General features: G+C 42.0%; 1 protein-coding gene across 1 annotated transcript in view; it reads right to left on the bottom strand.

Annotated features, from left to right (window-relative positions):
* Positions 1-5,485: 5,485 nt before the first annotated feature.
* Positions 5,486-26,675, bottom strand: part of ptpn11b (protein tyrosine phosphatase non-receptor type 11b) — a 149,219-nt gene continuing 128,029 nt past the window's right edge. The window contains exons 10-16 of the mRNA XM_080215420.1: positions 26,506-26,637; positions 25,661-25,815; positions 23,657-23,724; positions 20,547-20,698; positions 15,329-15,429; positions 9,227-9,333; positions 5,486-6,709 (exon numbers count right to left, since the gene is read on the bottom strand). Coding sequence (XP_080071546.1) covers positions 9,249-9,333; positions 15,329-15,429; positions 20,547-20,698; positions 23,657-23,724; positions 25,661-25,815; positions 26,506-26,637 — 693 coding nt within the window. The 3' untranslated portion in view covers positions 5,486-6,709; positions 9,227-9,248. The remainder of the gene's footprint in view (positions 6,710-9,226; positions 9,334-15,328; positions 15,430-20,546; positions 20,699-23,656; positions 23,725-25,660; positions 25,816-26,505; positions 26,638-26,675) is intronic.

The following is a 26,675-nucleotide window of genomic DNA, read 5'->3' as shown; positions in this document are numbered from 1 at the left end:
GCCTCACCAATGCCCTATATAGCCGCAGCAAGACCTCCCTACTTTTATATTCAATCCCCCTCGCTATGAAGGCCAGCATCCCATTTGCCTTCCTGACCACCTGCTGCACCTGCAAGCTGGGTTTTTGTGACTCATGCACAAGGACCCCGAGGTCCCTCTGCACCGTCGCCTGCTGCAGTTTTTCGCCAAGTAATAATCCTTCCTACCATTATTCCTACCAAAGTGGACCACCTCACACTTGCCAACATTAAATTCCATTTGCCAGTTCCTGGCCCATACTTGACCTCATCCTCACCAACCAAGATGCATCTGTTCATAACAGTATCAGTAGAAGTAACAACCGCACACAGTCATTGCAGAGACAAAATCCTGTCTTCACATTGAGGATACCCTCCATCGTGTTGTGTGGCACAAAGCAGACTGGTTGATTGTTTGTGGAAAGGTGCCATTCAATCCCATCAAACAGTGGCAGCAGGTGTACCATCTACAAAATGCACTGCAGAAACTCACCAAGGTTCCTTGGACAGCATGATTCAAACCCACAACCCTTACCATTTAGAAAGACAGGAGCAGCAGACACCTGGGAACACACCACCTCACGGTTCCCTCGAGAAGTCATTCACCATCCAGATGTGGAAATATATTGCCATTCCTTCAGTGTCACTTGGCGAAAATCCTGGAACACCCTTCCTAACAGCACTGTGGAAGTACCTACACCACATGAACTGCAGCAGTTAAAGAAGGCAGCGCACCAGCACCTTCTCGAGGGCAGTTAGGAAATGGGCAATGAGTGCAGGCCTAACCAGTGAAACACACATTCCATGAATGAATTTAAAAAAAGCATCCACCACTGCAAGATTATTCAAGGAGTGGCATGATGGCACATTGGTTAGCACTGCTGCCTCACAGCGCCAGGGACCCAGGATCGATTCCCAGCTTGGGTGGAGTTTGCACATACTCCCCCTATCTGTAGGAGTTTCCTCCGGGTGCTCTGGTTTTCTCCCACAGTCCAAAGATGTGTGGGTTAGGTGGATTAGTTATGCTAAATTGACCCTTACTGTCAGGGGGAACTACCTGGGGTAAAAACCTGGGGTTATGGGGATGGAGCCTGGGTAAGTTTGTGGTCAGTGTAGACTTGATGGGCTGAACAGCCTCATTCTGCACTGCAGAATTCTATGAGCCAGCAACATTCTTTTTAGATTTGAGGGACAGGCAGACCCTGAACCACAAAGCAAAAGGAACATGAAACAAATGCCTCACTGTGTAACATCATTAAATTCAAATCTACTTTTTTTGGGTTCAGATATTGCGACTCAGTGTGACTCTCAGTACTGACATTTTCAGTAAATACTTTTCTTGAAAAAAACATTTTAAAAAAAGCTCAAAGGAATGTCTATTTCAATCTTGAATGTTAACCTACAGCTTTTATTTTTTAAAATTCTAAATTTCTTTCGAAGCATGCTGTGTTATATCTGCAAGTTTGAAATGCTGAGAATGTCAGGAGTTAGATCTACGCGGTTAATTAACGAGGAGAAGATTCTGCACTGCCTGGCTATATGTGTCTGATTGAAATTACTTTACAGGAAGTGAAAATGTGCACATGACAGGTAAATAAAATTTTAAAAATACATGCATAATTGCAATCAGCAATATTATTCACAATAGAACAAAGCACTTAAGTAAATTATATAGCATAAAAAGCTCAGTGAGCTTCCTTGTGTATCTGCTCACTGCAGTGTCTGCCCAATAAAGATTAAGCTGCTTCTATTTTAACACTTTAGTTCATATTCCTGGACATTCCTGGCATCGAAGCTTTGAGCTCCCTTATCCCAGGGACATACACGAGAAACATTACACACCAGTCTGCTGCTGGGAGCAGAAGCCAATTGTAGCTGCATGTATACTGAGAGTTAGCTCATGAATGACACCAAATTAAAATGGGGTCAATTCATAAAGTTTATTTATTAGTGTCGCAAGTAGGCTTACATTAACACCTCAATGAAGTTACTGTGAAAAATCGTCTAGTCGCTACACTCTGGCGCCTGTTCGGGTACATTAAGGAAGCATTTAGCGTGGCCAATGCACCTAACTAGCATGTCTTTCAGACTGCGGGAGGAAACCCACACAAACCCACAGGGAGAACGCACAGACTCCGCACAGTCAGTCACCCAAGCCGGGAATCGAACCCAGGTTCCTGTTGTTGTGAGGTAGCTGTGCTAACCACTGGGCTAAGATAAAACCTTAGCAAATAATTAAGAAAAAAATTGCCTTTACATCATACTGCTACTACCACCGTCTCTGGACATATAATTCTCATGTAGTTTAGCAATCCTAAGGCAGACATATTGAATTGAAGAAAAGTGTAAAAGCAAAATACTGAAGATGCTGGAAATCTGAAATAAAAACAGAAAATGCTGCATCAACTCAGCAATTCTGGCAGCATCTGTGGCGAAAGAAACACAGTTAATGTTTCAAGTCCATATGCCCCTCCTACAGAACTGAAAAGGGATAGAAATATGATAAGAACATAAGAAATAGGATGAATTACATTGTTGGAGAACGGGAAGAAGGCAGAAGATACAACACACGACAATGCAGGATTACCGAGCAGAAACTGATAGTCAAGTTCTGCACGCACGAGGACAGCCTCAACTGGGATCTTGGGTTCATGTCACATCACATGCAACCCACACCATTTGGCCTGGGCTTGCAAAATCCTACTTACTGTCCTGGCTTAACCCAAGTCACACTCTTTAACCTGTGATCATCCCTCTCTCCACACATATTGTCTGCACTTGTAAAGACTTGATTACCTGTAAAGACTTGCATTCCAACCATTATATTGTAATTGAGTCTCTGCCTATATATGCCATGTTTGTGAACCCAACTCTCCGCTCATCTGATGAAGGAGTAGCACTAAAGTTCATGCTACCAAATAAACCTGTTGGATTTTAACCTGATGTTGCGAGACTTCTTACTTAATATCAAGGGGAATAATGAAGGTTAAAAGACCTAAAATTGACTTTAAAGTTCTCAGGAAGTGGGTATCACCCTTGACAAGGTTATGGGAACCCTTCTCATTATTCGATGCAGCTGGCTAGCTTTCTAGGCTACTTTAGAGGGTAATGAAGGGTGACATTGGTGTGGGGCTGAAGTCATATTTAGGCCAGACCAGGGAAAGACATATACTGTCTTTCACTCATGAACTGGTTGGATTTTTTTCAATAGCTTCAACGCTAACTTCAGGATTTAAGCTTTCCAAGTCAGGGTATGAACACTGGATTATTAGACCATTCCCCTCAATTACAAGTCCAGTAACATCACCAGTACATACCATGCAGAGATGGCCCTTTTAGAATAACTGATATACAGGAAAAAGAAAAACATTTATTCTAAAGTACAATGGACTCTAAACCATAAGCACCACATATTTAAAATATAACAGCCAGAGTTTTATAGATTTCACTGAATCCCTACGATGCAGAAAGAGGCCACTTGGCCCATCAAGTCTGTGCCAACTCTCCACCAAATCTTACCCAGACCCTATGCCTGTAACCCCACATATTTACTCTGCTAATCCCCCTGACCTACACATCTTGGGACACTAAGGAACAATTTAGCATTGCCAATTCACCTGACCTGCACATCTTTGGACTGCGGGAGGAAACCCACACTGACACAGGGTGAGCGTGGAAACTCCATAGTCACCCGAGGCCAGAATTGAACCCAGAGACAGTCAAGGACAGGTTACCTGATCATGGAACTGCTCATAACTTGGGCTGAAGGAAAAGAGATAGGACAAGTATTACTTAAAATAATTGCTGCACAGAACAGATCAGCAAACAAACTTTTTCTTGGCGGGGGCTCTAAAATATCTGCTGGAAGAAATGAATTCCGATTTAAAATGACCTGAATTAAACCTGTCCTGAAATCCATAGAATCCCTACAGTGCAGAAGGAGGCCATTCGGCCCATCAAGCCTGCACTGACAATTATCCCACCCCAGGCCCTATCCCTGTAACCTCACTGTACCCTGCTAATTGCCCTGACACTAACGGACAATTTATCATGGCCAATCCACCTAACTCGCTTATCTTTGGACTATTAAATCTGTTAAAACACATGCACTTTGCACTTAATGAAGTTTTAAAAAGCATGAAAAGGTATATAAGTTCCCAGATGTATCCAGGCCGTACACCCCTAAGAATTTATATTTGTATGTATATATTAAATTAATGCATTATGGGATTGTCTTCTTACCAATATTATGATGGGAGCAACAGCATTAACATGCAATCTTTAATACGTTAGTATACACGGTTCGTTAATGTCCTTTAGGGAAGGAAATCTGCTGGTCTGGCCTAAGTGCGACTCCAGAGCCACAGCAATGTGGTTATCTCTCAAATGCTCTCCAAGGGCAACTAAAGATGGGCAATAAATGCTGACCAGCCAACGGCAAATGAATATAAAAAGAAACATAAAATTTTCAAAGTGGTTGAAGGAAAACATTTGTTCTGCTACATTCATCGAGCAACTGAGATGCTGCCAAGTTAGTAAGGTCACAATTAACACCATTTATAAATAGAAATACTCTTCTAAGTTGTTAAGCTTAGAAGAACAAGAATCAGGTTTTATGATAAACTGGACTCCAAGATAATATTAATGGGGTTTTATACATTGTCAGCTATAACCGACACCAACTTTTATAGATACATCATAAAAAGCATTCTTTCCGGTTATATCACAGCTTGGTATGGCTCCTGCTCTGCCCAAGACCGCAAGGAGCTACAAACAGTCGTGAATGTAGCCCAATCAATCATGCAAACCAGCCTCCCGTCCATTGACACTGTCTACACTTCCCACTTCCTTGGCAAAGCAGCCAGCATAATTAGGGACCCCACACATCCCAGACATTCTCTCTTCCCCCTTCTTCCTTCAGGAAAAAGGTACAAAAGTCTGGGTCACGTATCAGCCGATTCAAGAACAGCTTCTTCCCTGCTGCCGTCAGACTTTTGAATGGATTTACTTTGCATTAAGTTGATCTTTCTCTGCACCTTAGCTGTGACTGTAACACAACATTCTGCACTCTCCCATTTTCTTCTCTATGAACAGTATGCATTGTCTGTATAGTGCGCAAGAAACAATACCTTTTACTGAATGCTAATACATGTGACAATAATAAATTGAACCAAAATCAAATCAAATACTGTTGACCCTTCCATCAGAAATCCTTGTGTAGGAGATAGAAAAATGTTAGCTGAGAGTGAGAGGGAGCTCGCACAGCAAAGTAAGGACTACAAATGGGGCTCTCTGTTCTCACAACAGTCCCCAATATTATATTTAAAGACTAGAAACTACAGTTTACTTTCCAAATTAATTGAATTGCAGAGTGCTGCAGTGGGTCAAATTCAGAGACCACTTTCACCAAAAGGCAGACCTGAACTCAATAGGTTAATGGCTAATAATCAGCCACACACAGAATAAGAAGCTTTTAATGTCAGTTTATTGATGAAAAAGTTTCTCCCCCTCCCCCCAGTCACCACTTCCCTAGGTATGCTATTTTCTACATGTCAGGATTTACTATTCAACAAATGTTGGAACAAAACAATAAATGTTGACATATGCAGGGTGAGCTATGATTGTAGCTGATGGCTTGTTGGCGAGCATCCCATTTAATTTCTGAGGCAATTATCAGCATGTACTTAACACTGGAAAAAAAGTTGTAAGTGAACCCGCCATTCATATTTGCTCTTGCAAAGCAAAACTACAATATTTTGTTATATAGACAATGGCTTTTTAAAGAAAATTGTCTTTACTCCGCATTGAATGCCTTATTAATGCCGTGTTCAACAAACTTAAGGTTTTCAAAAAAAAAGATATGCAAACCCTTCTATCTTTGACTATTGTAGATGCATCCACTAATTTCAGGTTCAACGTTTGAGAAGTGCCATTCTATCAAAATTCACCACGTGCAGGGATTGTGCCAGTAAAAACTCAGGCAACTCACAATAAAATGGAAGCTGAAAGCTTCCACAATCTTCAAATGTACAAAATTGTTGCAACATTATTTACTATGCAAAAAACAATTAAGAATCAAAATACGCGTTTATGAACTTTCACTTAAATTCTAAGTTGCAGAGAGCCATGTCATCCCTGCAGGTGGCACTGCTGTTGAGTTCATAGGCTCCTTTGCCATCAGAATTGCTGTTGAACTGAATGGTGCCACAACACACACCTGGGGCAGTACTGCAGCTGTTCGTAATATGGATGGGTAATAAAAGCCATTTGCAAAATGTAGTGGTCACGATTTATCACTTCACCTTAAGAACATGCAATTGAGCAGATGATAAACTAAACTTACAGTATTCCAAGTCAAATATTTCCCTTCCCTTTTACCCTAAATGCATCCAATGTATTGTTTGGAGAGCTATGAAATCTTAAGAAGAAAATTAACCCCCCACCCCCACCCACTCCTCTACTGTCTTAAGACAAGGCACTTAAAGTACATATATAAATACAAGCTGACAATAACAGCGTAATTTTTAAAAAAAAACTTTTCTCTTGTTAATAAATTAAACAGTCTTTATAAGGCAATTTCCTGTAGACATTTGGTTCATAGAACTGCACTTTGTAGGGATCCAGAGGCAAGCTGGGACAGAGCAATTCTCATTGTAGATGCAGGCAGAAGCGTCACAAGAACAGAAGTAATTCTGGAGAGAACCAAAAGAATTCATTAGAAGGTTGTCAAATAATAATTGCAAAATCCTCATGTATGACTAAGTTCTTCATCATTATAGAGGAATGGCATCACCAAGTATAATATGTCAATGCAAAATTAGTTCAAGATTCATTTAATAATACAAAAGTTGAAACTACTGGTAACTTAAAATTTATCAAATGGCACTTCAGTTCAAAGATGCTTAAAGCTGAATATTAAGTAGTAAGTAATAAGAGGGATTATGGTCAGGCGGTGGGATGCCATTGTTAAAAAGGCCAAATCACAGCAGGAGACAGAGGTTTTTAAAATATATTTGAAGGAAGTGAGTTAGGGGTAACTCAGGGTGTGGAACAAGGAAATGGTCCAGTCAATGAAGGAGCCTAAGACTTCAGGCAGGAAAAAAAGCATTTCAGTGCAGAAATTTAATTCCAGTGGGATGAGATTTCAGGATTATGAACAGGGTTGTAGACAATGAGAAACTTAAAATGAGATCTAAGAGGATTGATAAGAATGGCAAAGGGCAGAATGCAGAAGCTGGTGGAGTAAAGACATAGGCTGAGATGCGATCTAGTGAAGATTGTCATCTGTTGCGGTTTGGGTGGTGGAGTGGATGATCAGGCAGTAAACTTTGATAAGAGTGGCAGGGGAGGCAATGGCCCAGTCATATCATCATGAGGCTATTAATCCAGAAACTCAGCTAATGTTCTGGGGACCTGAGTTCGAATCCCGCCACAGCAGATGGTGGAATTTGAATTCAATAAAAATTGAATTAGGAATCTAATGATGACCGTGAAACCATTGCCGATTGTCAGAAAAATCCATCTGGTTCACCGATATCCTTTAAAGAAGGAAACCTGCAATCTGGCCTACATGTGACTCCGGAGACACAGCAATGCGGTTGAGTCTGAATTGCTCTCTGAACAGGGCAACTAGGGATGGACAATAAATGCTGGCTCGCCAGCGATGCCCATGTCCCATGAATGAATTTTTTAAAAAAGATGTCACGGTGGTTAGCACTGCTGCCTCACAGCACCAGAGACCCAGGTTTAATTCTAGCCTTGGGTCTGTGTGGAGTTTGCACATTCTCTCCACATCTACATGAGTTTCCTCTGAGTGCTCCAGTTTCCTCACATACTCCAATGATGTGCGGGTTAGGTTGATTGGCCATGGTAAATTGACCATTAGTGTCAGGGGAATTAGCAGGGTAAAACAAGGGGTTATGGGACAGGGCCTGGGTGGGATTGTTGTCGGTGTAAGGATTCTATGATAATAAAAAGAGTTACCAGCAGCAAGGCAGGTAACAGTCAAGCTTGTTGGTGCTCACCTCCAGCTAACAGCTTGGAAGAATCTTATTTGTGACAGAGCAGATTCTATGCAACAATGCAGAGGGGCCAAAAATTCTGGCCTTTGTGGGTTGGGGAAGGTGCCTGAAGTGCCATGATTTGTTGGTGCATGTGGGAAGGAAAGAAAGGGTGGGGAGAAAACTGGAGAAATTGACCTTCAGGAAGCATGGCTAAATACAAGGAATGAGGAAAGGGGCATAGCTTAAGGAATGAGGAAAGGGGCATAGCTTAAGGCATGTGCAAGGAGCTCATAGGGAAACAGAGTACGGACAACATTGGAGCTTAGCAGGAAAGTATTGGAGTAAAGACAGGGAGATCTAATTGGCTGTGTTGTAATGAAAAAGGAAAGGGAATGGTGAGGCTGTATAAAGCTCTGGTCAGACCCCATTTGGAGTATTGTGAGCAGTTTTGGGCCTCATATCTAAGGATGGATGTGCTGGCCTTGGAAAGGGTCTACAGGAAGTTTACAGGAATGATCCCTGGAATGAAGAGCTTGTCATATTAGGAATGGTTGAAGACTCTGGGTCTGTATTCATTGGAGTTTAAAAGGATGAGGGGGATCTCATTGAAACTTGCAGGATACTGCGAGGCCTGGATAGAGTGGATGTAGGGAGGATATTTCCACCAGTAGGAAAAACTAGAACCAGAGGTCACAACCTCAGGGTAAAGGGACGATCCTTTAATACAGAGATGAGGAGGAATTTCTTTAGCCAGAGAATGGTGAATCTGTGGAACTCTGCCGCAGAAGGCTATGGTAGCCAGGTCATTTAGTGTCTTTAAGACATACTTTAAGGAAGGTTCTTGAGTAATATGGGGGTCAGGGGTGATGGGGAAAAGGCAGGAGAACAGGGATGAGAAAAATATCAACCAGGACTGAATGATGGAGCAGACTCAATGGGCCGAGTGGCCTAATTCTGCTCCTATGTCTTATAGTCTAAGAAAAACACTAAAATTGAAGAATCACAAGATGAGGTGAAGAACAGATATGTCAGGGATAAAAAGAGAAGACGAATGCTCTGATCAGAAGAGAGCATTCAAAACCTGAATGCAAGTAAACAAGGAGTATTTTACAACAATGTGGCACATGAAAAATTAGAAGCTTGCATATTATAAGTAGCAAAACTTTTTAAAATCATTTGTATTGTTAATGTGTTTATTATACATACAGCCACTCTACCCTCGGTACTTTTATCTCTTTGTGTTGCAACTTCCTGATGATTTGGGACTTTTGATGTTTAAATTTTCATAAAGACAGGACGGCTCTTGTTTCAACCTTTAGGATTGGATAAAAATAATGGTGATTTGTAGTTTTGCATTATTGCATAAATACATTGATAAGTTACCCAACATTAAGTGGACTGAGAATTTGTAAGTCATTTGTTCCCTCTGCCTATACTTGACAGTTACAGCATATTCCCTTGTGGGTGTGGACCCAATACTCAGAATTATTCATAAACTAGCTTTAAACTGACTCAAAGAAACCATTACACACTGGTAGAGCAATGGCAGAGGTGGCCCTTAACTGTTCCTGTAACTCCCCTCGTTGACTTGGGGCAAGCAGTTATTGGCACCATTATTTATTTAATAGAGAATTTAACATATCACTTTGGATAAAGTGACAGACAGATGACTTTGCACAAACTTTTGTACAATAATATCACTCAATGTAATTCCAAGTTTTAGGGGGCAATACGCCCAATCCCGGATTGGAGACATCTGTGGAAGCTGTTTGGCGGGCTCCCCATTGGGCATCACTGCCTCAATGCCTCTCTGGGGTCAGGATTTCTGGAGTTGGCAGCTCCACTGGGAATCAGAACTGGTTTAAATGTTAAAAACACACATTTAAATCTTATTAACAAGCCCGGGACTGAAGTCTCTGGGTGTGCTAGTGTCCCCCTACCCCACTAGGAGTGGTTCATTCCAGTTGGATTTACAATTAACAAGGAACTGGCGGTTGACCCCACTGGAGTGAAGGGAGGCCATCGAGGCCTCCCTCTAAGAGGTTGGGAGTTAAGGGGGTGGGGGGGGGGGGGGAGGATGTCTCTGGGCATTGCCAGCCTGGCAGCACCAACCTGCTGTCTGGCACTGCCCAAGGGACACATTAGCACTGCCCACAGGGCATCAGGCAGTGGCAAGTGAGTGGGGCCTATTGAGGGGGCAATCGCTGAGGGTGGGGGTCCTGATCCCACTCTACCCTTAGGCTGGTGGGTCGTGGCCAGAGAGAGGGAAGTGGGTGGTCAGGGGCTGGCCATCTGGGTGGGGGTGGGTGGTCAAGACTGCCAGGTGGTGGAGGGGGTCGGGAAGATCGGGGCTGGTGGACGGCAGGGACATCGGGGCTGGCCGGGAGAGGTCTGGGAAGCCAGCGATTGGGGAGTGAGGGAGTCAGTAAGCCAGTGATGCAGGGTTGCTGTGCTGGCCAGGGACTGAGTTGGCCAGTGATGGGGAGACCAGCAGTGTGGGGCTACTCTGCATGCGCTGATCTCAGCAATGACAGATTGGTCCATGTGCAGTGGCACACTCAGCACTATACTGCTGGCCTCTCTATTGGTAAAAAGTCTGACAACACCAGGTTTTAGTCCAACCTATTTATTTGATAATATTCTCACAAGCTTTCGAGGGGTTACCCTCTTCGTCAGGTGAATGGAGAGTTCTGGCCTCAGACAGAGCATATAAAGCACAGACAGTTTAGAGATTACTGATTAATCAGTAATCTCTAAACTGTCTGTGCTTTATATGCTCTGTCTGAGGCCAGAACTCTCCATTCACCTGACGAAGAGGGTAACCCCTCGAAAGCTTGTGAGAATATTATCAAATAAATAGGTTGGACTAAAACCTGGTGTTGTCAGACTTTTTACTGTGTTTACGCCAGTCCAACGCCGGCATACCCACATCATGACTCTCTATTGGTAACAGGTCATGCCTCTGGATTTTCAGCTCTGAGGCATTCTGTAATGCACAGATTCATTTTGAAAATCCCGCTTAAAAGAAAAGGGGGAGTTATTCCAGTTTTTACATGAATTCGGCACTTAGAATCACCACCTTGGTTTCTATTCCTTAGCAGGGCTGACAGATGGCATTTTGACCAGGGCTTTTGAGTTCTGAAGTGCCACTAAGGCCAGTACTGTGGAAACTCTGAACAATAAAATGGAGTGGCGTGTGTTGTTGGGCTTCCAGCATATTTCACATGGTACCCCTACACTGGACAAGGTGCTAGAGCAGACAAGCTGGGACTGCAGCATCAGCTTACAGAGAAGTCCGATTGGAATAAGCTATCCCAGCTGATTAGATGGATAATTCATATAAGATCATAAAAAAATGGGAGCAGGAGTAGCCATTTGGTCCACTGAGCCTGCTCTGCCATTTAATAAGATCACAGCCTATCTGATTGTGGCCTTAACTGTCCGCTAACTTGCCATCAGCAACATGAGGGACACCGACAAGCATCATTAAAAGAGCCAGGCATCTGATATGCTTTTGATTTACTTCTGCAGTGTAGGTGCTGTGGCTTGCTTTTGGAGGTTTTGTGGTCATGTGGTGACTCAACACTGCATGCGACATGAGAGCTGTGGCTGCGGTGTCACTGGACCTGCAACATGACCAGCAGCTGCCAAGAGGGGACACTCTGCAGAGGCCCTATCCTTCAAGGCGTTTAAGAGAACTTCTCTTACCTCCACCTAAACGAACAGCAGTGTCTTAAGTGACTCAAGCTCAACAAGGAGGTGGTTACAGAGGTGCAACACTTCCTTCAACACAACACGAAGCCTCATACCAGAATGAGGATAGTGCTACCTGTGGTTACAAAAGTTAAAGTGGTGCTGAACTGGATTTTTCCAGGCTGGAGAAGGTGACATATCCAATATTTTTGTGAATGCCACCTACTGATGCACTGGAAGATTGTAGAAGCCATTTGCATCAGGAGAGGATGATAAATGGGCAGCACAGTAGTTAGCACTGTTGCTTCACAGCTCCAGGGTCCTGGGTTCGGTTCCCGGCTCAGGTTACTGTCTGTGTGGACTGTGCACATTCTCCTCGTGTCTGCGTGGGTTTCCTCCGGATGCTCCAGTTTCCTCCCACAGTCCAAAGATGCGCGGGGTTGGTTGATTGGCCATGCTAAATTGCCCCTTAGTGTCAAGTGATGCATAGGTTAGAGGGATTTCTGGGTAAAATATGTAGGGATATGGGGGTAGGGCCTGGGTGGGATTGTGGTTGGTGTAGACTTGATGAGCCGAAGGGCCTCTATCTGCACTGTAGGGTTCTATGATTCTATGAAATTGTTCTCTCCCTCAGCAGGGAGAAGATGACAGGATGGCTGGCTTTGTGATATCACAATTGGGCCTCTCTTTGAGTTGTTGCTGCTTGCACAGCCTGCCCATTCTTGCACCTCCTTCAATGTGGGGGAGTGCTGTGCAGAACATTCTGGAAGTCCAGCAACATGCCACACTCCATTTTATTGCTTTAGAGTTTCTGTAGTGTTGGTCTTAAGGCACTGCAGTACTCTGGTCATCTTGCAGTCCTGCTAAAGAATAAACAACTAAGGCCTGGGTCTTGCACCAAGAGATATAGAATTCCTACAGTGCACAAAGAGGCCATTTGGACTATCGAGTCTGCACCAATCTCTCTGACACAGCATCTTACCCAGGCCCATCCCACGTCCTATCCTCATAACCCCATTAATCCATCTAACCTACGTATCTGGGGATACTAATGGACAATTTAGCATAGCTAATCCACCTAACCTGCACATCTTTGGACTGTGGGAGGAAACCCATGCTGACACTGGGAGAACATGCAAATTCCACACAGTCACCCTAGGCCAGAACCGAACCTCAGTCACTAGTGCTGTGAGGCAGCAATATTAACGACTGCGCCACCATGCCGCTCCTTACACAAAGGTTTGTTATAAATTCATTTGCCGCCACTTTATCAGAAGTTTAAATCCTCTATTGAATAGTGGACATAAGGGTATCATACATTACTTTCCAGGTCTAAGGGGCAAGACGTTTTGCTTTGGATACAGTTGGCAATCTGTATTCAAACTGCGTCCAAAATTGCACTCGTTTTGACAGCTGTTTTTCCCTGTCAAATATTCCTCACTTTTATATTGTCAGAAACATAAAATCAGCTGAAAACCAATGCAATTGGACAGGGGTTTAGAATCTATTTTATATTAAAAATGCATTAAAAATATTCCTTGATTCATCTAAGTGGTATCTAAATGGATTTTGATTAATGCACCTGAAATTAGGTTCATCAGGAAAAAAGCATTTTTAATTGGTGATTTGTCTATCAAGTGAGCTTAACCCAATTTTATATAATTAAAAAAAAGAAACAGAATTATTTGCTATTGATGTCCAGCAGTCCACATATTAAATTAAAACAATACATTCAAAGCTTTTAAAACATGTCTCAAAACAGTCTCCTCAAAAACTTGCAAACTGGCACACTGTAAGGTCTCACCAAGACTCCAAAGGCAGCACCTTCCAAACCCATGACTGCTACCATCCAGAAGAACAGGAACAGTAGATACCTGGGAACACCACCATATGGAAGTTCCTCTCCAATTCACTTGATTCAGAAATGTATTGACCGTTCCTTCCCTGTCGCTGGGTCAAAATTCTGGAATTCCTTCCCTCACAGCACTGTGGGTATACTTTCACCTCAGGGATTGCAGCAGTTCAAGAAGGCAGCTCACCACCACCTTCGAGGGTAACTAGAGTGGGCAATCAATGCTGTTCTGGCCAGTGATGCCCACACCCCATAAATGATTTCATAAAAATTAGCAGAAACTCACAATCATGATTAATGTGATCTGGGGCATAGCCAGTTCAATGGATCAGTTTCTGACAATGTTTTTTAAACTAGCGTAAACTCGCTGAAACCTGACGTCCACTGGATGTAACTTGCGCTCGAAATTTTGCAATTTTTTGTGCTGCAATGACCTTCAGGCAAATTGAGCTGAAAAAAGCACAACCTAGTGTGAAGAAAATATTACTTTAATATTTTTGGGGATTTGTGTTATTCTGTGAGGCAGGCTTGTGGGGGCTGTGAAAGTGTGTCTGTAGCTAATGTAATTAAACAGTAGGTGGCTGTAAGGTACAGAACAGCAAAGGGGCTAGGTGTGAAAGGCAGGCATTTGAGATGAATGATGCTAAGTTGGTTGTTTGAGGGGTAAAGAAGACACGAGCAGAAATTTGTATTAGGAAATAAAGAAGGTTTTTTTGGTGTTCAGTTGTTAAATTTCAAGGGGAAGTAAAAAGGGGTTTATACCTCGGAAAAGGTCATAAATAAATATGGAAAAGTTACTAAATTTTCTTTTAGCAAGAAGAAGTGGTCATAAGGAATCAGTGGGTCCACTGTTATTTGTCATTCATATTAATGATTTGGATGAGAATATAGGGGCATGGTTAGTAAGTTTGCAGATGACACCAAGATTGGTAGCATCGTAGACAGTGAAAAAGGTTGTCTTGGATCACAACAAGATCTTGATCAATTGGGCCAGTGGGCTGACAAATGGCAGATGGAGTTTAATTTAGATAAATGCGAGGTGATGCATTTTGGTAGATTGAACCAGGGCAGGGAAACATAAACTTCAAAGAAGGATAAGGACAATGCGAAGAAATGAAAGAGGACAAAGCAAACAATCAAAGGGCAGTTGGGAGCTGGGTTGAGGTGCGACTATGGAAGACTTTCTGGAGTGTCCCTGGTACTGGGAAACAGCAGTTTCTAGCTTCTGTCTGCTTTATTTCCTCCAAAGAGGAGGGTTTTATTTTAAAGTTTTTGGCATTTTCCATAGCCGATTGGGAGTTGGAAGAGAAGCATTGTGACATCTTTTCCCTACAGCAACAGTGGAATGTTCCTTGTGGTAAATTGCTGGAATTTCAATGGACTAAATATTCATAAGGATTGTTGCTTCAAAGGCGGCTTATTTGTCAGCTTAACAGAGTAGGAATATTTTTGGGGGACTAATTTTAACTGTGTTAATGTAATCTTGTACGTTTATGTTTTTTTAAAATCATTTGTTAATAAATGTTTCAATTTAATATTTAAAATCTCCACAAGTATTATTGGAAATTTGTGGCTCCTGGCTTCAGTACACACATCGTCTTGCAGTAAACTACAAGTGGAACATAGTTGTGATCGTTGTCAAGTTTCACTTTAGGATTTAGTTTGCACAGCATTTACCATCTGTTGGATCATAACACTAGCCGAAACTTGCTGAAGTTCCTGTAATGTCTTTTTATAATCTGTCTTAAAACAGAGTTACTTACGTAGGAAAAACTCGAGGTGGGGTGGCATGCCTTTTGGTTTTAGCTTTCTCCGTACGTAGATAGTGAATATTTGAATATTCGCGTTCCTTTGTTTTGTTTTTCTGAGAAAAACAATAATCAAATACTTAATTCCAGGAAATTTGACGTCAGCTACAACTCTCACCAACTTTTACAAATGCACCATAGAAAGCTTTCTTTCTGATGTATCATAGCTTGGTATGGCTCCTGCTCTACCCAAGATAGCAAGAAACTACAAAAGATCCTGAATGTTGCCTAATCCATCACGCAAACCAGCCTCCCATCCATTGTTTCTGCCTAAACTTCCCGTTGCCTTGGAAAACCAGCCAGCATAATTAAAGACCCCGCACACCCCCGACATTCTCTCTTCCATCTTGTTCAGTCAGGAAAAAGATACAAAAGTCTGAGGTCACATGCCAACCAACTGAAGAACAGCTTCTTCCCTGCTGCTATCAGACTTTCATATGGAATTACCTTGCATTCAGTTGATCTTTCTCTACACTCTAGCTACAACTGTAACACTATGTTCTGCACCCTCGTTTCCTTCTCTATGAACGGTATGCTTTTGTCTGTATAGTGCGTAAGAAACAACAGTTTTCACTGTATACTAATACATGTGACAATAATAAATCACAAACTTAAGGAAATTAGTAACGTAGGTATGCATTTATAAATTACATGGTATTCATGAACTAATTAGCTGTGGTTTAAGGATGAATCCCCACAATTTTTTTTCAGTTTTCCCTGAAAGCTTTGATTATTTAAATATTCTTATTCCTGGGTGCTTTCTTAATCTTTTGCCTCTTCTGGTTTCCTTCTGGCAATAGAAGTGAACACCTGTAAATGGGTAGGGACTATGTGCAAGTGGTCTGACAGTCAAAGCACATGTTCAGGATGATCCTGAACAGGGCAGCCTGGACCAGGAAAAATGCATGGCAGCTCAGGTGGGCAACAGCTCAAATTCAGGAGCAAAATTTCATTGGCGTGTTTCTAATAAGAGTGAAACAACTTAATTTCACTAGTTCCTTTTTTATTGCCATCTGATGGTGACTGCCTATTTTGATTTGAACATCATTCCTGCTTTCTACTTGTTGACTGGTAGGTTGCTTTGCCTGTCTGGGAATTACTTGGGGATGGCTCTATAAATATAGCATGTGAAACAATCAGTGGAAAATAATTTTATATGCAAAGACGTGAGGTTTGAAGGGGGCGGGGAACGTTACCAGTTTATATGCTACCAAGTCTCCCATGGAAGTTGCTTAACGTGAGACAGGGGATAGTCTAGTTCAAGAGTTTGGCTTGAAACGGGTGGCCCATGTGGAATACACGACCGGCAATGTTACCTCAAGGTCTTTGGATATGCAGGGCACCTCACATCTGTTTCAGGTTGGCTCCCCACATGGCTAGAATTTACCAGATTCCAATTTGGCAGCCTTACTGCAGCTTCAGTGAAGTTCAAACACAAAACATTGCCACGGGTGAACAGAGAACTAACTTGTCCTCTTCTGTCTCACAATAGCACAGGTTTCTGAAGAGCGAAGGCACTTTCTGACTGCTTACTCTAAGAGTTGCTGATACCATTGACAATTAATCTAACCTCTATTTTTAAACAGTTCCGGTAGGCTGTGTGCAATGTTGACTGTGCAATCAGCTGTTACAGTAACCAGGTGTGCTGAGAGAAGCTGAACATGAACATGTAAAACATGCCGTTGATTAAAATTATATTGAAATTTCTCTCCTTTAGTTGGTCACTCCTTTCTGAATCCGATACATGTCCCTTATATCTCTCAGCGTCTGCCTCTCCAAATGTGTATGCGTATCTACCTTTCACATTCTCTCATTACATCATATTCCCTGCATACTCTCCCTTGCTTTCTGTATGTTTTTTTTGGTCTCACAGGCAGTCTTTGGTCCAGGGCTTTGTAATTTCTGGGTGCACACAGCATGTTGGAAGCATTTCTTCTGGCCAAATGGATAGAATTATAGAATCATAGGGTGCAGAAGAGGCCCGTCATGTCAGCACCGACATGTGTGAAATACCTGACTTCCCATTTACCAGCACTTGGCCCATAATCTTGAATGTTATGGTGTGCCAAGTGCTCATCCACTTTTGAAAGGATGTGAGGCAACCCACCTTTACCACCCTCTCAGGCAGCACATTCCAGACTGTCACAACCCTCTGGGTGAAATGGTATTCCTCATATCTTCCCTAAACCTCCTGCGCCTCACCTTGAACTTGTGTCCCCTCATGACTGACCCTTCAACTAAGGGGAGCAACTGCTCCTTATTGTCTCTGTCCTTGCCCCTCGTAATCTTGTACACTTTGATCAGATCGCCCCTCAGCCTTCTCAGTAGATGCGAGACCTGCCTAATATTGGGCCTGGAATTTCATTATTAAGCTACAGACCATCAGTAGTTATCTTCAAACAGCTTAGCAGCAAAGAAGAATGGAATATTGGGCTGCTGTAAGACAATTTATACCAATATGTGTATTTCTACACCAATATAGTGTGGCTAACACACGTTCAGTACAACATGAGCTTTAGGTTTGTCCTCTGTGTAATTGGGACAGCTAGGCAGCAGAGCTTGTGATCTTGCTGCCTCACAGTGCTAGTGGGAGAGCCAGTCCAGTAAGAGGACTGAGACTCAATAACTTTCATCCAACAGCTGTGACACAACATGAATGTACTAGAGTTCTGGGCCACCATATTATTGGGCAACTTAGTTGACCTCCAGGCTCAGAAAATGGATGTACGGGGACAGCGTCAGTTCTGTGGAGGAGCAGATCTGGTGTGTTGTGGAACTTGGAGGAGCATTCATATGTAAATAAATGTAAACTCATATGGGGCACTCTCTAGCTGGACTGTCAGCTGGAACTGTGTAGCGCTTGCTCCAAACAGTTTAAGAGTCCTAAAATGGAAATTGGGGTCCTATATATATCAGGAAGCACTGCTTTGTATATTAAAGGACATCCAGAACTAGGGATCACAATATGCGGTGAACCATTTAGGACTGAGAGGAGGAGGAAGTTCTTCACATAGAGAGTTTGAGAGTCTATGGAATACTCTATCGCAGAAAGTATTTGAGGCCAAAACATTGTATCTTTTCAAGAAGGAGTTGGATGTAGCTCTTGAGGCTAAAGGAATTGAAGGATATGGAGGGGGAGGGGGGAAAGCGGAAACAGGTTACTGAGTTGGATGATCAACTATGATCATAATAAATGGCAGAGCAGGCCCAAATGGACTTCTCCTGCTCCTATTTTCTGTACAACCTGACACAAATCAGTGCAATGGTTTCTCTGCAGGAGGTTTTTGGGAATATAGCATTAGCTATACTGTCAGTGGGCACATGGTGGTCAGTCATACACTACAATTCTCTGGCACTTTGTTACATTTTTACAAGGCAGGAGACCTCTCAATTTCATTCATTTCCCTCTCCCCCCTTTAAGTTCTGTGTTTTCTACTGAAACAAAATGATAGGAAATAGTCTAAATCAAAATGCACTTGAAGAACAGCTCTAAAGATCATTCTTTACCCTGAGTAGCATTTAATTCTGGCAAGCTTTCCCTCAATGCAATTCCACCTCCCACCTGCCACATCAATAAGTTGACATGACAACTGGGAGCTTAAATCTAAATAATTAGTCCTCAATGAAAAGTTAGCAGCAGCAGCAATGGTGATCTTGAAACTACCACAGTAAGAAATCTCACAACACCAGGTTAAAGTTCAACAGGTTTATTTGGAATCACAAGCACTCGGAGCACCTGATGAGAAGCAGTGTTCTGAAGCCTCGTGGTTCCAAATAAACCTGTTGGATTTTAACCTGGTGTTGTTAGACTTCTTACTGTGCCCACCCCAGTCTAATGCCAGCATCTCCACACCATTGAAATTACCAGATTGCCATAAAAATCTGTCTGGTTCACTAACGTCCTTTAGGGAAGAAAATCCATCATGTCTACCCGATCTGGCGTACATGTGTCTCCAGACTTACAAGAATGTGGTTGACTCCTAAATTGCCGCTGAACCGGCTGAGCAAGCCACTCAGTTGTATCTCATGGGGAAAACAGAGGTGGGCAATAAATGTTGACCTTGCTAGCAATGCCCACATCCAATGAATGAATGAAAAGTACTGACACAAACTATTTACTCATCAAGCATTATACTGGTTGCTGCAAGGTATGCCATTTATTCCTTCTCCTTTCAATAATGTTTTTCCCTCAGGATTTCATAACTACAGATGTACTTTATTAGTCTATTTGAAATGTGAAATGCTGAGAAGTTTATATTTGTATTTACTGGCACATTCAATGATTGTAGCTAGTGGAAGGTTACTCTGCGACAGGGCAGAAATTGCACAATTTATGAAAAATGCAGCATATTCAAGTTAAGCTTCAAAGCGTGTTCAAATCTGATTCTTGCCAAAGGGCAGCTAACAGATAAAACAGTACAGGCATAGAGTGAGAACAGCACAGATCAGAGCGATGCATTGGTTGTCACTTCTGACTGCTTAATTTACTATGGCTGAGTAGCACAGAAAGTGCTGAAATATTCAAAGATCCAAGTAAGATGCTCTGTTTTGAAAGAAAACCAAGTTGATAACTAGCTGTTTGGCTAGGCAGAACCTGAGCGTTGCCGAGAAAAAGCAGACATGCTATTGAAGCTTTTTGTCCTGCACTTAACAAGACAAATTTCAAAGGGGACAACAGCTTATACGACTGATTGGCTAGCAAGAGAACTGGTTGTCGAAGCTTCAACAGCATAGGCGTGGTGTTTCAGCCCCACTCGCTCTGAATACAGAAAATCCTGCCTGAGGTCAACAGACCTTTCCATGTTCCGCCCCTCATCTGCTATGATTCCTGTGGCGGGCGGAATGGGAAAATTCATCCCCATGGTCAACAATATTCAAATTATTAATGTAAATCTAATTTAATGAAACAAATACAATAGGATGAGAAACTTTGGCCAATCCATTCTTGCTTTAATTAAGATTTGCACATTTGGAATGCTTTAAGTTCTGGTAAACTTTGAAGTTTAAATATTTTGGAACACCAGTCTTGTGGTCAGCATTTCTTTAAGCAAAAAAGCTTCCTATTATTTTATGACATGGAGTACAAAAGTTGTGCTAACCAATGAGAAAAGATTGTCATTTCTACTGAAAGCTTTGAAATTTTCTCAAAATGAATGATAAGTGACATAATTACCTGTTCCTCCAGTAGCCTTTTCTGAACTGTCTCAATATACTGCTGTACAGCCATGTATATGAATTTATACTGAGCCTCTGTCTGTACCATTCCTGATCTTTGCTTTCGTACCATTTGAATCGTTTTAGGGATGTCTATATCACAGTCCAAGCCTATCAAAGGGAAAACAAAAAGCTTCCATATCATTATTTTAAAATAGAGTGTAACAAAGGCTTACAAGACACATTTCTGAACCAGAACACAACAATCATAGGACTGAATACCTAAAATTGTACACCCGATTTTGAAATTAGCGTCTGGAATTTCCAAGGGGGTTCCACCAACATACTACTATAACTTGAGTGAGGAAAAAAGACATCACTGAAAAGTAGTCACATTTCCATCTTAAATATCCATTGCCCCAATGGTTAATTCAGTTGGTGCCTTATCGACAGTTTCTTGTCCTGAGCTTCAAAGTAGATGATGATGTGGCAGTACAGAAGGTGCTTCTACATTTGGTAGCATTGTAGCTTGGATAGTGGGACAATTACATATTTTTATCTTGGTGAAACATACAATTTATGATTCTGCTATGGGGGCAAGAAAAAATGGTTTCAGTCATGTAACTGAATAGAGGTGATGCATGGGCCTTGTTTTCCAGAACCCAAACTGAAAGTGTGTCAAATATAAAACTGTCTTAAGTTCTCACTCCCTTAATTCAACACTGTGCTTCTCTATGTTTGCCTTTTTATTACTTCAAGCTTGAGTAGCACCCCAACAACAAAAAGAAAACACACACACACATTCCTCAAGTCACTTCTCCCCATTGCTGTTTCTCCTAATTTGTAGCTTTCTGGTCACTAGATAAAAGAATTTCAGGGGACACAGGATGTATTTATTTTCTAATTTTCATGCATAGTGTGATGGCCTGAATGCCTTCCTTCTGTATGATCCCAACTTCCTTAAATCTAATTTTCATTGCATGTTCCTTTGCAATTCCTCTCTTTCTCAGTCCACTATTTGCTTTCTCGGTTGCACTGAACTGCAAGATGCTGCATGAACTTGAGACAGACTGCAATTATTGACATTAAAAAGTGCAAACAAAGAATAAAAATAAATAATAGGAAGACAGACACAAGGTAATGCATAAAGAACAGAAGAGAAGATGAAAGGTAAGACAGATGGAGAAAGGATGTAGAACATCAATAATTAAACACTGGAATAAAAATAAAATCATGCTCGAGTTCAAGAGTCTGGTTGGGAGCAACGTAGTTGATCAGGTAGTTTTAAATCCCCCACATATTCAGATATAACACACTTCCATTCACAGTGGACTGTCACAGACAGGCGAGTAGCACAGGAGCTCCAGAAGAATGAAACAAAATGGGTTTGATTTAACATTCCTCAGCTAATGGGTTTAGGAGGTGGATGGAAGTGGGGAGCACATTAAATCCAGTGAGCAGCTTGACCCCGCCTAACCACCTACCTCTGTCCACATTACAATTATTCCAGGGGCACCGGCCCACGGCGGGCCAATTTTTAAGCAACCATCACCACCAGCATTTAACCGGTGGCAGGGGAGGTCCACGCTAGATGGCCAACCTGGCCCTCTGAGGGCAGGATTGTCCCTCCTTGGGTGTACTGCACCACCCATCCCTCCCTCTCCACTCTGGATGCGCAACTTCAATGGCCTCTCAAACCCTACCCCCGAAGCACTTAAAATTCTGATCCATCAGAGCCTGCTACTCGCCATCAAAGTACAGTACTAGCAGTAGCCACTGCTCCTGCTAATAATGCCGGTACAGAGAGCCGCCAGTCTGATTGGCTGGGAGTGGGGGCTCCCTTACACTGCACTGCATAATTCAGCCCAGTCAACCCTGCCTGTACTCACTAACACTTGCACTGTGACAGTGCCAGAAACAGGTTAGACGGTAACACAACACGGTTGGAGGGTGAGTACAGTCAAAGGAAGTGGACAAAGGACAAGAATTAAATTCTTGGAATTTATATGAACAGATGAAGTGAAATAGTTCCTGCTTAGTTCCTCTTCTCCTACCACCTCATCTGCAACTTTAAACGAAAAGGCACTGCTTCTCCATTTGATTAATGGATAGCTGAGCCAAACAGATAAGATAAATTGCAGATGTATGTAAGGTATGTCTATCTCAGTCAATGACAAGGATGCTCAATAAAAGCCCAATTCAGGAAAAAGAAAATTTCACAAAGGATTTCTCTGATGCTTGCTGTGACTGAATAGTGTACAATACTCATGTCAAGATTGAAATTCGATAGACACCAGAAAAGGGGAAAAAAAACAGTAGTTACAGATATAACTAATAAGGATTAAAAGGAGTTTTTTTTTAACACTTTGTATGACCTGGGTTGATGAATGGAATGCTGTTGCAATATAGCTGCTGTTGCTAAATGAGGCATGAGCCATTTTGAGACCTGGACCTCATTTAATTTGATTTGCTGATCAGCATTTGACAAACCAGATTTGACAGTCCAGCTCTAGGACAGGTGGGGTCAGACTATGGGGCCAAAAGTTGCGCAGAGAACTTTGCTGAGACTAGGAGTACTCCACTTACGTGGTGAGTAGCGAAGTCCTCCATTAAATAGGTGACAATGTTCTCTGGCCATCGTTTGAGTGACCTATTTTGGTCCATTTAACAAATTTCAGCTGTTCAGTGCTGGTATAAATGCATGGAACGTCTGTGGTGCACGCTAGGTCAACTTACATCCAAAAATTTGCAACTGAGATCACATGTATTTCAAAGAATCCTGGTAGATGTTTCAGGCATCAGTCTAAGGATCCCTGCCAAGGTGGCAGTGGCCAGACAATCAGCACAGACAAGGAGTTAAGTGACCCAACAACATCGGGAGCGTTACTGTTGCCCCCTTTATGTTAGACAGATGTAGCTGAAATCCTAACTTGGGTCTCCAGAACAGAATGATAAGATTAACGGAGTAAAATTATAACGGAGGAAATGCACTCAGACAACATACGAAACAATGTGGCAGAATTGTGCATTTGCCATCATGCATAATAGACAATCAAAAATCTTAACTGGTGTGTAAATTATCAATATTCTATTTCTGAATAGCTCTTATCTGGTTTTATTGTTTCTTACCTTGCCTGTTAATGTCAGCTACCAACATATCTATAACAATTATCGTTCCCGTTCTTCCAATCCCTGCACTGAAGAAGGAAAAATTGTATTAGTGGGAAGGCAAATTAAATGGAGATTAATAGTCTGGCAGTTTTGATTTGAGTTCTGAAAATCACAATATGAGTGTGGACAGCACAGACTGACAGAGATTGATGATAAATTGTTAAGCCCACAAAATTCAAGGGTCAAAAGAGAATATTTCTGAACAGTAATGTCCAAAGGGAAGGGAGACCAAGGGTCCAACTGGATTCCATCCACTGTGGGTCCTGTCTCAAGTATGGCCACTGTAATGGTTGCAAAATCTATTTGATCAGTAGAGGAGCTCACAGCTCTGTTAGGATCTGCCCGGCAACAACACAGTTTGTCAGTCCTCACATACTTGAACTAATGAGGTTTAGACAGATGTTAAACTAAAAAACGAGTAGCAGGTTTTTAATAGGAAAAATTTAGTCTAGACATTTTGTAGAAAAGCCAAAGGATCGAGAAAATCTGCTGGCCAGTGATTGTGTTAGGTATGTCAGGGTTCTGCTGGCTGTTTAATCCACCAGGGTCAGGGAAAGGAAACCAAGCATGAATGCCACTGACAGGACTTGCGAGCCTACCTTTGTACCAGCCTTGTTCCAGCGGCTGGTAAACTGCAAGGGGGAGGCTGGGGTTGGGTTCCGTCCCATGGAAAATAAAACTTATATGCCTCTTTCATACTCCTTCATAAAGCAAACTTTTACAAAAAAAATTTTTCTTTGGAAGGGGAGGCCTATGCCTCTAAGTAGGCTCACGTTCGTCAAATAGCAGGTCAGTACACATTTTCCTATTGGGAATTTTGGTTTTTGAGTTTGGCCCCCTGGGATAGAGGAATTCCAAAAGCTGAGAAGCTCTAGGCATGTGCATCAATGGTCTTGTTTGGCAGATGATGGAAAGATCAGAGACGGCAAGGGTAGAACCTAGTGCAACTGGATCTCAGATTCCTGGATTTCTTCTCTTATGCTGCAGTCCTAGCACAGCTGCAGCAGAAGTGTGCTGGAGAAGCCGAGGATTTTCACCCTTATTGAGCGTGCAAGAATTTGCTTGATATTCTTTTAATGGAGAACGTCAAATTGAGTATTTTTATCTGTTGGGCTGCTCTGATATCATTAATGTGGTGTTTTTTTAAGCATCCTCTGGCAATTCCATATGGAACAGTAGGAGCAAGACAAAATCAGAGTCACAGGATTGTTACACTGCATGAGGTGGCCATTCCATTGTATCTGTGCTGGCTTTTCAGATGAGCATTTTGACTTAGTGCTATTCCCCTGTCTTTTCCCCAATCTCTGCACATTGTTTCTATTCAAATAATCATTGAATGCTCTCTTGAATACCTCGACTGATCCTGCCTCCATCAGTTCCAGGCAGTACATTCCAGACCTGAACCACTCCCTATGTGGAAATGTTTTATAAAACTACCACAAACAATACTGTTAGCCACTCCATCCACTCCTCCAGTTTCCTCCCACGCTCTAAAACTATGCAGGTTAGGTGGAATGGCCATGCTAAATTGCCCCTTAGTGTCCAAAGATGTGCAGGTTAGATGGATTAGCCATGTAAATGTGTGGGTTTACAGGGATAGGGCAGGAGAGAAGGCCTGCAAAGATATTCGACTTTGTAAGAGTCAGTGCACACTCGATGGGCCAAATGGCTTCTTCTCCAGTGTAGGGATTCTATGATTAAAATGTAATTTTAGTATCACCATAAATATAAGAAGCTGGCGACAGGATCCGGCCATGATTAAAAGTGTAAGACAGGGGCATATAAGATGACCAGTTCACTCTCAACAATGATAGATCAATGGAACAACAGTCCAGTTTTCAAACCAGTTACGGAATGCTCTATTAACCTTGAAAATCTTACAAGGATATGTTTTGAGGAGACGCAGCATATGGTGGCCAGTTTACAGTGACCCAATATCAGATCTGCAACTTATCCAAGTACCTGCAGTGCACTACAATAGGGCCAGTATCTGGAATGCTTTGCTGTGCTCTGTTTACTTGGTCCAGGAAACTCAGTACTCCTCCTGGTTCATTGGGCACCCCATGGTCTGGCCAGCTGAGATACTGATAGTGCCATATGTGCCTAGGTGGTTCATTCTGTGTGGAATAAAACAATACAATGCTCGTCAGCACATTTTCAATTCCCTGAAGAATGGCAACAGGGGCTGCAGCAATTGTTACACATTCCAGACAAGTAATCCTGTACCATTAGCAACGAGACATGGAAGAGGCTGCATGTTAATTCAATTTTCCCGAAACAAAATGCTCAATAAATCTGATCAGGATTGAATAATTATTAAACAAATATTGATGATTGGGGGATTATCAAATAGTACAGCAGGAGAGTATTCTTAAATGGAGGCTAGTTTTTTTTTGCTTTGGTTTTCCCCAATTCCATAGATTTTACTTTGTGATCAATTAGAAAATGCTTTCCTTTTAATCCAGCAACATTAAATCTAGGTAACTATTGTACAATCTTTTTTATAATTGCAATGAAAATCATATATGTCTTCTTGGTCAAATAATGATCTTTAATCCCTTCTTGTTAACCCATTTATTTTCTTTTGTTTATTTTGAAACGCTATTTTCCACCTGTATATGTTCTCCCTCCCAACAAAAATCTGATTGTGTAGGTTGAAGCACCAGGTTTCCACTAATTACATAATCTTAGCTACAGCACCTAGAACTCTTTCCACGATACCTATCATTCTGTATTCTCTCTGGGGATAAAAATAAAACAAGCTAGTATGCTGCTGATGGAACATTTCTGATCGAAAGTATAATTACCCGGGCTGTTTGTACGACCTGTAGTTCTCGTACAATGTAATCCTGTGCCATGCGCTCTTCCAGATTTCGCACACGAATTGCACCATATTGTTTTGATGCGTCTAAATCCGGCCAATAGCGAAAACATTTATTCTGGAGGAAAAAAACAGGAAGCAAAGAGCATTGATTAT

This window comes from Carcharhinus amblyrhynchos, chromosome 30 (genome assembly GCF_965287045.1).
Source record: "Carcharhinus amblyrhynchos chromosome 30, sCarAmb.v2.hapA, whole genome shotgun sequence".
In the NCBI taxonomy this organism is placed as follows: Eukaryota; Metazoa; Chordata; class Chondrichthyes; order Carcharhiniformes; family Carcharhinidae; genus Carcharhinus; species Carcharhinus amblyrhynchos.
The sequence above is the reverse complement of the archived record's forward strand: the minus strand, read 5'-3'. Positions and strand labels throughout refer to the sequence as shown.